General features: G+C 42.4%; 1 protein-coding gene and 1 pseudogene across 2 annotated transcripts; one reads left to right on the top strand and one right to left on the bottom strand.

Annotated features, from left to right (window-relative positions):
• Window positions 1-1086: 1086 nt before the first annotated feature.
• Window positions 1087-9415, top strand: SNX12 (sorting nexin 12). Of its 2 annotated transcripts, none has more exons than XM_063083301.1 (4): window positions 1087-1351; window positions 6158-6253; window positions 7022-7146; window positions 7547-9415. In XM_063083301.1, exons 1-4 carry the CDS (start codon window positions 1199-1201, stop codon window positions 7647-7649), a joined length of 477 nt encoding a protein of 158 aa, XP_062939371.1. In that variant the 5' UTR covers window positions 1087-1198; the 3' UTR covers window positions 7650-9415. The 2 variants fall into 2 exon arrangements, with proteins under 2 accessions (XP_062939371.1, XP_062939370.1); XM_063083300.1 differs by having other exon boundaries at window positions 1091-1363.
• A 1729-nt stretch (window positions 9416-11144) lies between these two features.
• Window positions 11145-11259, bottom strand: LOC134368723 (5S ribosomal RNA; annotated as a pseudogene).
• Between the last annotated feature and the right edge of the window lie 914 nt (window positions 11260-12173).

The raw sequence follows: 12173 nt of genomic DNA, 5'->3' as shown, positions 1-12173 counted from the left end.
TATTTGTCACATTATATTAGTTTTGTTTACTTATCTCCCTTGCTAGAATGTCAACTCCTTGAGGGCAAGGACTCTCTTATTTAACTCCAGGTCTTTAGTGCTTAGCATGGTGCTTGGCACATAATTAGCTGCTTAGTAGATATCAATTAAATTGAATTAAATAACAATTGTGAAATTGTAGGTCCTTGTACTCCGTTGAAAGAATTTCAGGCATCAGTAACATGGGAAATATTTTTTGAGCAGAGGAGGGGAGGATGAAGGGAGGAGGAAGGATGACCTGAAATCACCACCCAGTCTACCCCTTAAGGTGGGGTGTGTAAATTAGTCATATAAATATTAATATGTTCTCATGTAGACCTTTGTTCTATCTCCATTATGGGTTGCAAGCAACCCCAGAGCAGTGCCAAGTATGGAGTTATGCAGAGTAGAGATAGTAGGTATGAAGTAAATGCCCTCAATTTGCTGAAAAATGAAATATTGAGGACAGGTGGAGTTAGCCTTTATGGAGCAACAAGTGGAGGATGAAGATATGCCCAATTTTCCTGAAAAATGAGAATGAGAAATCATTTTTCTTTACCCCATTCTAGCTGCTCGCCGCTTTCCTGGCACCATATATAGTGCTCACTCAGTGCTCAATTGCGCGTGGCATGCATTGAAACTACTAGTGACACAAGTGGTGGGGTTACGTTCCAGGTTCTCAGTACTATTATTGGAATCCCACCCTCCAGAGACCACTCCTATTTTCGCGGAAAACCCGGACTTATTCAGGTCACGGGGCTTCGGCCTATCACTGTGGGATCCTAGCTTGCGGGGCAGTGCCCAGTACTGATTGATACATTGTACTAGACAGTTTCTTGGGTTGAGGAGCGGCGATTGGCCGAGCCTGCCTGGGTGCTTCGCAGGGAATTGGGTGGTGCGTATTGGAGATGCAGGTTCCGGGGCTGCCACGAACTCCACCCGGAAGCCTGAATGAGGACTGCTTTCTACAGCACGTGCAGTCGCCAGCGTAGCCGCTATTCAGGGTGCGGGGCCGTGGACAGGGCGGCGTGCGCGTGCGTGCGTGCGTGCGTGCGCGTGCGTGGCGCCGCTGTGTGTGGGTTGGCTGGTTATTTTGCGAGCGGGAGGGGCCGTTCGCGCTCCTGCCTCCGGCTTCTGTCCCCCACTCCCCTTCCCCGGTCCCAGTCTCCTCTTCGAAAAGATGTCGGACACGGCAGTAGCTGACACTCGGCGCCTTAACTCGAAGCCGCAGGACCTGACCGACGCTTACGGGCCGCCAAGTAACTTCCTAGAGATCGACATCTTTAATCCACAGACGGTGGGCGTGGGCCGCGCGCGCTTCACCACCTATGAGGTTCGCATGCGGGTGAGTCACGGGGTGAGGGAGACAGCTGAGGGAGGACGCGGCGGGGCGGAGGGAAGCTGCTATGGGGTCGATTAACGGCGGAGAAGACGCTTAAAGGGGTCATTTAGGGGTAAGGGGCTTGAAAGGTTTGGAGAGAGGTCTGCAGACTCAGTAGTGGCCCGAGGATACAGAAAACTCCTGAGGGGGACATGAGATGGGGTTGAGAGAAAACAAGTACCCATGAGGAAGAAGTGAAGCATGGCTGGATAGGGTGGGGAGGATGGAAGAAGATTAGAGTGAGGGATTCAAGGTGATAGGAATCATGACTGGCGACAGAAGGAAGGAAGGGAGCATGGGAGAGGGCTGGGGGATGGAAAGCCAAGGCGAAATATCTCTGGGTCCCATAACTAAACTAGGTTGTGGGAAATCAGTCTGAAGAGGGAGGGCAGGAAGGCTGGGCTTCTTTCTAATGGAAGAATTCCCTAGGATGAAGGAGTTAAGCAAAACCTTGGATTAAAGGGAAGATAGACTCTGGTAAAGGGAGACCACTGTCTTGTGGGAGCGGATGTAAGAAATGGAGTCTCCTTGAGACTGAGTCCTTCCCTGATTTGTGTAGGATTAGCATCTGAAGGAGAGAATCTTTATGCTAAGATTTCTCAGGTACCACATGCTGTGTCTCACCATGAAACCTGGCCTTGCACTGGGATTGGTGGATTGTCGGTTGCTGCTGCTATCATCCTAAACTGATCCTTTAGATTTGAAGTATTCAGAATGTTTACTTCAATATTTATTGTCTCTTATTTGGGTTCTCTGTATATGAATGGTTATTTGCCCTTTCTGTCCTAGATTAACCTTTTGGATTCCAATCCTGGTCTGTAGTTACTTTAATACATGATATTTCAGGACTGCCCCAGGAATGACTTCTTCCAGTATGCAGTACAGAGGACTTTATTCTCTACTCCTTAGTCTACAATGCAAGGATGGAATGTGTAGACAGAGTACATGGTTTGTAGATTCTTTTGCCTAGTCAAAGTGGTTATAGGTGAAAAAGTTTGAGAACCATTTTCTATTTTTTCTTACTTTTTTTTTTTCTCAGACTAGAGGGCCAGGATATTCTCTGTGGACAGCATCCTGCTCAAACAGCATTGAAGACCTAAAAGAGTGTATGTGTTTTCATATTTGAGTGGATGAATTGAACGAAAAAGTGTGATCTCCTACCTGGATTCTGAAATCTAATTGAGAAATTATCTCCAAATTCCAAGTTTGGCAGAGTCCAAACTGAAGAAAGAAAAGTTAATAGCAAAACATGAGAAACACTTGTCTATATAAGAACTATTTGAAATCATCTCTTTGGGGAAGAATGGAATTTAGGTTCTTCAAAATTGATAAAAGCAGGGAACTGTTGGTGGTGGAGAACTTAATTCTGAGGGAGCCTGGGCATAACTTGTTCAGTGTAAGGGCTCTCTGCTGTGGGGTTTTGGAGACATTGTCTTGATGCATTACCCAAGAGCCTTAGGAATTATGAACGAAATAGTTCTCTACCTCAGGTATTCTAATACCAACAGGAACTATTTTCATCTAGTGCCTACTATGTGCCAGGCACTGACTAGGTTTTAGTTTCTATCTTTTTTTTTTTTTTTTTTTTTTGTGACCGGTAAGGGGATCGTAACCCTTGGCTTGGGGCCGCCGCCCGCCGGCACCACGCTCAGCCAGTGAGCACACCGGCCATCCCTATATAGGATCGGAACCCGCAGCCTCAGTGCTCCCAGCGCCGCACTCTCCCGAGTGAGCCACGGGGCGGCCCTTTAGTTTCTATCTTAATCCTTTCAAAAACCCCATGTTACAAATAGAAAACTGAGGAGGAATGCAATTGCCCAAGTACACATAACTATAATTGACAGGGCTGGGATTTGAACCCAGGTCTGTCTGACTCCAAAGCCCATACTCTTTTCAACTACACTTTAGTCTCTTTGGCAAGGCTAAGTTACAAAACTTTACTGTGCAAAATTTTTCTACCCACTAAGCTTTTCATCAGTCCCTTCCACAATTTCTAATTGTATAATGATGAAAGAGTTGATGGTGGTTCCTACTTCTGTGGGTTTGAGTTGATTTGTATTGTTTGTGTTAATTTGTATGGTTGGGTATGCTTTTAATATTTTTATTGAACTCTGTTTTGGGGAAAAATTGGTAAAATCATTTGGTTTTAAATTGCTATTTTAAGTGATTGATCAGGGTATACATTATAGGGACCATGAAACTCAGAGAATGAATGGGCTTTGGTAGTTAGGTATTCTGTATGGTAGAAGCAGATGGCACTTTTTTTCTTTGTGTAACAGCTAAATATTTCTGAAGCTGTTCTGTTTTATTTTGCTCAGGAAGGAATCTGCCCCCCCCCCCCAAATGGGGAGTCTGGAGAGGTGTCATGGTGACCTCACATGATATATTTGGAGCTTTTCAAATGTCAGTTGTCCTGTAGACTTGAACTTTGCTTCTTTCTCTCCTTTCCCTTGACTTTGTGTTGATCAGAGCCAAAGGACTCTCAATATCCTGTACTACACAATCCTGGCTTCCTCATATGATTTGTATGTTGGAGCCAGGAGACTATCCTAGTATGTATTAGCCCCTTCCTTAGATGGCTAGGTACTGAGATGAAAGGCCATTATTGTCACCATCCTGTGGGAGTAGGGAAGGAATACATTTTTGTGAGTAAAAGGAGGAAGTCCACAAAATGGCAATGGGTGGTTTGGCTGTGTCTTGGAAGAATCTACTCAGCATTTTTTTTCTTTTATTTGATCCTTTGTTGGCTTCTGTGAAATCCTATTAGTAAAGGATCTACTGTTTGTGGATCACAGTTTATGTAATAAACTTTGGCGGAAAACTAGAATCATATGATACTGAAGGGTTTTTTTTTTCTTGCAGGATTCTGATAATTTTTTCTATAATGGTTTATTTTGCATAGTTAATACATGCTCATGGTACAAAATTTAAAAGATACAAAAACGTATAATGTAAAAACTGTCTCCCTCCCTCCTCTGCCCTCCAGAGGTTCCCCTTTCCAACAAAACCAATTACCAGTTTCTTATTCTTTTAAAACATTTTTTATTTATTCATTTATTTTTAACTGATGCAAAGTAATTGCACATATTTATGGAATACAGTGTGATATTTCAATACATGTATGCAATGGTTTAGGTAATAAAATATTACTTTACACGTATCTCACTCCATTTCAACCCATTGACATTCTTTGGACCTTGATGATCCTGAATAAAGTTCTCACTAATGTAAATTGGCCAGCTATTTGGCTTTTGACAACCTATACCAGAACTGGATCCTGAAAAGACAATTTCCAGACTTGAGGACTACAAAGCATGATGTAGTGAGGACTGTGTGAATCTTTAGCAGAGCTCCAAGGTGTTCTTTTCCTGCTAAGAGGCAGTTGTAGAGAAAGGAGAAAACTAGTTCCTTTTATTACCCATCCACTGATCTGAATTGGCTGGGGGAAGCATGGTCAGTATTAATACATGTAGTTGGCCATTTCTATTTAGAACTTGTAGACAAGAGCGAAGATCAGGGTTTTTTGTTTGTCAGGGGGTTCATGTTGCCACTAGAGCCTTTGGAATCTTCTCAATGTTTAAGATTTGGGAATAAGCTGATTTATATCAGGGAGCAAGCTATTGTAAGCCAACTTATGTAATTTATGTAATGGCTATTCTGCATTTTCTGTTTTTTGTTTTTTGGTTTTTTTGACAGCTGGCTGGTATGGGGATCCTGCATTTTCTAGATAAGGAGAGGATAAACAGATACATTGGGTTTCTATTAGTTGAGTATTTATTGAATAATTTGCATATTCTGCATTTTGGGAGATGCTGAAGTAGTCATGGTTCCTGATCTTAATGAGGTTATAGTTTAGTTAGGTAGACAAGACAAACATGACACATAAAACAGTAGTGTGTCAGGCAATACTAAAGTATAAATGTCAGAGGAGTTCAGAGGGGAAGGAGACCAACAAATCTAGCTGATGTTGTCGGGAAAGATTTCCTGGATGAAGTGAGACTGGAGCTGGGACTTGCAGAACAGAGAAAATTTAGATAGGAAAAGCAGAGGAAGGCATACCTTAGAGGTGCTTATCTCTTCTTTACAGGGAACTTAAGTTCACATTTTAATGGAAAACGTAATATGTGCACATGATAAATTCAAATTGTACAATGAAAAATGTGACTCTGCTACCCATTACAGTTGTCTAGTCTTACTCTCCAAAGTCAATCACTATTACTTATATATTTTCATAAATATTTTATTTATTATTATAAATATATACACACATCTATCCCCTTTTAAAACACAAATAGAGGCAAGCTCTCTCTATATATACTGTTTGTTACCTTGATTTTGCCACTTAATATCTTCCCATACTGGCACATACAGATCTTTCACATTCTTTTCATAGTTGTGTAATATTCCACTGTACAGGTATAGCAAAGTTTATTTAACTCATTGCCTGTTGATGGACATTTATTATTATTGCAAATAATAAAATGCAGTGAAAACTCTTGTATATACTTGTTTACATACAACTACAAGTCTATTTGTAGTATAAATTCTAAGCAGCAAAAGACTTGTGATCACCGACTGTGACAAGGTTGGTTGTGGTAAGGGTTGGTATTCACCTGATGGTGTTTTAAAAGGGTTATGGGAGCATGGTCCATAGGAACTATATCTTCACTGAGACCTGTCCAAATGGTTCTGATAGGTAGCCACCACAGGTTGAACATTGGTTACCATCACTCTTCTTTCATTCTTCCTTCTCTGTAGACAAATCTACCTATCTTCAAGCTAAAGGAGTCCTGTGTACGACGGCGCTACAGTGACTTTGAGTGGCTGAAAAATGAGCTGGAGCGAGATAGTAAGGTATGGATGACCCCATTCCCTGTGTAGCACCCTTGGAGGAGGAGATCTACATAGGCTGAGAGGGCATAAGATCACAGTCTATAAAATCTTGAAGGGAATGGAGAGGGTGAACACACTCTTATCTACCAAATTGAAATATGTTGGATCTCGGGGATACCCTTTGAAACTTGAAAGTGGTAAATCCAGGACAAATTTTTTTAAAAATTTGCTTTACTTAGTGGCTAGTAAAGTCATACAACTTAGCTCCTACAGGTGCTAAAAATGGAAAGTATAGTGTCAGGAAAGGCCTACCTATTTTTTTTTTTTTTTTTTTTTAAAAAAAAGATGACCGGTAAGGGGATCTTAACCCTTGACTTGGTGTTGTCAGCACCACGCTCACCCAGTGAGCAAACCGGCCATCCCTATATGGGATCCGAACCCGCGGCCTCGGCGCTCCCAGCGCCACACTCTTCCGAGTGAGCCACGGGCTCAGCCCAGGAAAGGCCTACCTAAATTCTTGGATGGTAGTGGATTGTTAAGGAAAGTGAGGATTATTTGGAATTTATTTACTTTCTTTTGAGATGGTAAACCTGTCCTCTCACAAAAACAGAGTTGGATCAGTTATTGACCTGAGCCATCCTGACTTTTTATTGTTTTAGCTCTTGCAAGTTGCTGGTTGTGGACAGGATGGACCCTATACCTAATAAGAAATGAGGTATACAGTGCTTTACCATCTCATTCTCTTCCTGTCCCTCTCCCGTGTGGCTGATATTTTGCATCTGCCTGCAGATTGTAGTACCACCACTGCCTGGGAAAGCCTTGAAACGGCAGCTCCCTTTTCGAGGAGATGAAGGGATCTTTGAGGAGTCTTTCATTGAGGAAAGGAGGCAGGGCCTCGAACAGTTTATTAACAAGTAAGCCATGTTCCTGGGGGCTCTGCTTGCTACTTTTGCCATCATGGTCTTTCTATTTGTTTGTCTACCTCATCTTTTGTAATGGTTACTATGATGTGGTGCCAATTTTGTGGTGGGCTGACTGGACAGTAAAACTCCATTCCTTTGAGCAGAATTCTAATCCTGTACTTCAGGGCCTGTGAAAGCACTGCATGTTGGTTGTATCTAGGGATTTCCCTAGCTTGCTCCTCTGTCCCCCTTCCCCTCTATGATATTAGGGTTGAGGTGGTGCCCTACTGCTGTCCTCCACTGGCTCAAACCTTAGGGCTGATCTTACCCTTTCTTCCTGTCCAAACCCCCATCCGTCTGCTAATTTTCTGATTTCCAAATACTACTGATAACCATCTTGGTCTCTTTATAGAATTGCTGGGCACCCACTGGCTCAGAATGAACGCTGCCTACACATGTTCCTGCAAGAGGAGGCAATTGACAGGAACTACGTCCCCGGGAAGGTGCGCCAGTAGGAGCCCCTCTCACCACTTGCCCTCTACTTTCCTGCTGAAATGACATTGGTTTTTACACTAAGCCTTTCTCTCTCTTTGATCTGAAGTTGGCTGCCCATCCCCTAGCCTGATAGACTATCTGGCATTGTGCTCCTTGGTACCTGACTGCACCGTGTGGGTACTCTGCTAGGATCCTTTTCTCTGAGGAGAGGTGGGAAACCACAGGCAGATGCCCTTTGCTTGGGGGTGGGTGGGGGGACTGGACTAGAAGGCAGTTTCTTGGGCATTTACCCATGCCCGAAGGCTAACCTTGTGGGGAGGGGGAGCTTGTGCTGGTGAGGCACTTGGATACATACTGATGCTACAAGTCCAGGGGAGTTTTCTTACTCTTAGGGTTAACCAGGAACACTGAGCAGAGGAAAATCCTGCCTTTCCTACATGCATGAACTTTTTCCTTTTTGGGAAGGTGGTAGAGATCCAAAAGCTCTCCCTGTTCTCTAGGCCTGCTCCCAATTTTCTCAACAGTTATTTTTGTTTGTTCCTTTCTCTCTCCCTTGTTGCTTTTCATGGCAGTAATCCTCCTAGAGTCCAAGCAGTCTGTTGTGTGGAGCAAGGTGTTTGGGTTTTCTGGGCCCATCATCATGGCTGCTTCAGAGTCAGAAGAAAACCACAGGGTAGCAGGAGAGCTCCTATTGCTTGGCCCCTCTCCCTTTTTGACTCCCCACTCTGGCTTCTTATTTTTGCTCACCAGCAGGTGAGTCAGTAAGTCAGTATGGGCCAGCAGCTCTCCCTCCCCAAGCTACTTTATGGGTTAGCTTTGCAGGTTTGGTGGCTTGAGGGGCGGGGGTAACTCACTACTGCCAAGTAACTCCCTGAAGGGTGGGAGTGGATCATGTTCTAGGTTCGTCCTGGTGGTAGGGAAGGGCCTCACCACTCTTCTTTCCATTCTCCCTTTCCCCCATCCCATTTAGTGCTGCCACGTGGCAGAAGCACACAAACAAACCATATTGTCTCTGACTTCTCCTAAGTACTTTGAACTGTTTGAGGGGGGCTCAGGGGCAAGAGCTATCACTGCCCTTTCCAGCTTGGTCACAAAGTTATTGAACTGCCTGCACTTGTTTCCCATAGAACTCCAGTATTGTCCCCAGAAGTTGAACTAGAGATAGCAGTTGGGCATGGATTTTCTAAATCTTAGAATCTGGAGCAGCTTCTTGAGGGTGGCACCTATCTTGGGCTTCTGTCTGAGAGGTAATGGTTTGTTTGCTAGGGCCTGATGTCTGTCCCAAGTGGTGAGATGAGAGCCACTTAATTCTGATTCCAGGTGAAAGGTAGGGGCTCTCTGCTTAGACTCCCTATCATGGAGGGATTGGAGTTTTCTATACAGGGCCTTGGGGAAAAGGATTGTTGATTCTGACATGACCCTGATCAGAGATTAGGATTGGATTTTGACATAGGATTTGGAGCCCATCTAAATATTGAAGTTTCCTGAGACAGCTCTCCAATTGCCGAGCCTGTGCCAGGGGCTGAGCAGCCCCTAGTGAGAGGCTCTGCTCCCTTTCCCACCTCGCCAACGTTGGTGTTATTGCTACCTTTTTGATTTGTATCCTCTGTTACAGACTTTTTTAAAAAAAGATTCCTTCTTTCATTGTGCACAAGTGCTGAGAGCCTGAAGCCCCATTTCTGATGTGTATATATCCTGACTCGGGGCTTTTATTCAGCAAACTGTTCACTCTTCTGTCACACAATGTCATATTCAACTCTGTTCATATTAAACCACTGTGAAGCAAGCCTCTGTTTTCCTGCTTAAGTTGTAAATTTAGTATTTTTCAGTGTCTAGAATATGCTGAGTATTGTGCAGAAATCCTGCAACATGGCCAATATTCTGAGGTGATAAGTAAGTTATACATTTAAGTTAAAAAAAGCAAAATCATAACTGCCTATAGTGATATTTACCTATCCTCCTTGCAACTCACAGCTGACTTTGTCACAGAGGTAACACATCTGTTTGCAGGAAGTAGCCATTGGCTCAGTACCTGGGGTTTGGGTCAGATTTAGCAAATTTGGTTTTTAAGCTTGTGGGTTTGTGCTAATTTGGGGCAAATATATTTATGATATAAATATAGTATTTATATGTGTGTTTATACATATGTAATATGTGCACATAAACACACACACATGCACTCATCCTCTGACCCACCCACACACCACCAACAAACACTGTTTCTTTCATAGGCTTTTTACCTCAATTGAGACACTTTTTTTTGTTTTTCTAAGTGGATTTGGTATAGGCAGAAAGGTAGGTGAATGAACTCTGAGAACTTTTGATGGGTGGATATTTTCATCTCATCAATATGTTCTAAAATGGTTTACAGAGTGGGTTTTGGGAAAGGTTGGAATGAGGGGAGGTAGGAATCTTGTCATTTGGAAAGTCAAAGCTAGTTTTGACATAGTTCAGCATGGAAAGAAGGTATAGAAAGTGATGTGTCCAAAACACGAGGAAATTGACGTGACTTAACAGTGGTGTTTGGTTCTAAGTAGAAGAGTGGCGGCTGAATTGAAGAAGTTAAGAGGTTTTTGGCAGTTCGGGAATGAGATGACTAAAGATGTCTGAGGGGATAGGGAAGAACAGGTATTTCTGTGAGATAAAGGAAGAGTAGAGAGAGAGAGAGATGCAACCTTCATAGGCAGCAGTGTTAGAAAATGAACTGGAGAATAACTAGAAAAAGCAACTATAAAATAAAGTATTAAAATTTTGGAAAGATGACATTCATTTAACAAGTGCTAATTAGTAGTCTTCTGTGTGTCCAGCCCTATGCTAAAAGCTGGGCTGGGAGTACGGTAGGGTGGGGTGGTCGTGGTACAAGTAAAATATGATTACTGTATATTTTATTCTCTTTCTTCATAGACCTTAGACTTCAGTTCAAGAGATGTCTGTACAAGACAAGAAAATGCTAGAGACAAAAGTGAGATAAAAAGTTCAGGCACAGCCGGCCTGTGGCTCACTTGGGAGAGTGTGGTGCTAATAAAACCAAGGCCACAGGTTCAGATCCCTATATAGGGATGGCCGGTTAGTTCACTTGGGAGAGCGTAGTGCTGACAACACCAAGTCAAGGGTTAAGATCCCCTTACCGGTCATCTTAAAAAAAAAAAAAAAAAAAAGTTCAGGCACATCTGGTTAGTTGTTCAGTCTTTTTTTTTTTTTTTCTTTTCTTTTCTTTTCTAATATCAGGCCAGGTAAATTCCCTCTCTTTGGTGTTAAATTGGCCATTTTAGCACAGTAACTGAATTCTGCAAGAACCCTGAATCCAAGCCCTCCTACCCATCCACGTTGAGGAGAAACATACTTTTTAAGGAATTCAAGTTTACACGTGTATCTGGGTATTTACTACTAATTAATCCCCTTTATCCATAGCACAGAAAGGGCTCACCCTTACACTGGGGCCTGAGGGACAGAAGCTAAAAGATTTGTGAACATAGCTAGACCCAAAAGAAGTCTATATTTTATTTTTTTGTTTAATCCTGCAGCACCTAGTATTCCCAGGCGGTTTCCCATCCAAGTACTAAACTAGCCCAACTCTGCTTCCAAGATCAGATGAGATTGGGCATGTTCAGAGTGGTATGGCTTAGAGAAGTCTAAACCTTCACATTCCAAAGATGTCTTATCTACCCTCTGACCCATTCTTTGAGATGAGGAGTTGAGCTAGTAAGGGTGGGAGAGGTGGACAACATTCAGGCTTCTCTGGAGTTTTTGTTTGATAGATATCCTAGGCGCGACACTTCTCTGTTGAAATATATGCTATAATAATTTAAGTAAAATTACTTTCTGCTGTAGAAATTCAAACCAGCCACTCACTGAAATCGATATTTTTTCATATTCTTGAGGACTGTTGAGTCACCTCTGATACTCTCTTCTTAGACACACTAGGAGTTCTGATTTTTCCTCACTTGGCTCATTTTTAACCCTTTTATCTTTATTATTCTGAAATCTCTCCAAGGTCCCCACATGTCCCTAAGTTGTAGATTCTAAAACTGGACACCACTTTAATAATAGCCTGAAGGTTACGTTGTTGTTATTCCATTTATACATCATAGTATTCAAGTTTACTTTTAAAATATAAACTGTATGACTAATTTAGCTTGTGGTTCTCTGCCACTCCCTTCCTGACAACAACCACCCCTCATTCCTCTTATCTTTTTTTTTTTGCCTTGTACAAAAAAAAAATGTTCCCTATTTTAATTTTATTTCTTTTCTCTGTCTCCTCTGTCCCCTCTATCCATTCATCTATCTGTCTATCTATCTATGCTTTTAAGAACAGAGAGCTCATTTCTTACGAAACAGACAAACTGGGGGTAATTATCAACATCACAAAAGGATTCTTTAAATCACTGCAGGCTTTCTGTGGTGATTTTAAGTGTTTATACATAGATCAACTACTTGACATAGAGAAACTGAAGATAAAGGGTTAAGAAGCACAGCCAATTGAAGATCAGTTAGAAAACAAAATAAAACAGTACTTCCTAAGTAAATGGTAAAATATAGTTAGA

Source organism: Cynocephalus volans, chromosome X (assembly GCF_027409185.1).
Source record: "Cynocephalus volans isolate mCynVol1 chromosome X, mCynVol1.pri, whole genome shotgun sequence".
Taxonomy (NCBI): Eukaryota; Metazoa; Chordata; class Mammalia; order Dermoptera; family Cynocephalidae; genus Cynocephalus; species Cynocephalus volans.
Note: the sequence above shows the minus strand (reverse complement) of the source record. Positions and strands in the feature narration are given on the sequence as shown.

Excerpts from the sequence above, each read along its gene's own strand:
- SNX12 (XM_063083300.1), top strand. The coding sequence starts at position 1,199 with ATGTCGGACACGGCAGTAGCTGACACTCGGCGCCTTAACTCGAAGCCG. Across the intron at positions 6,254-7,021 it reads AGCTGGAGCGAGATAGTAAG|ATTGTAGTACCACCACTGCC; the intron begins GTATGGATGACC and ends ATCTGCCTGCAG. Across the intron at positions 7,147-7,546 it reads CTCGAACAGTTTATTAACAA|AATTGCTGGGCACCCACTGG; the intron begins GTAAGCCATGTT and ends GTCTCTTTATAG.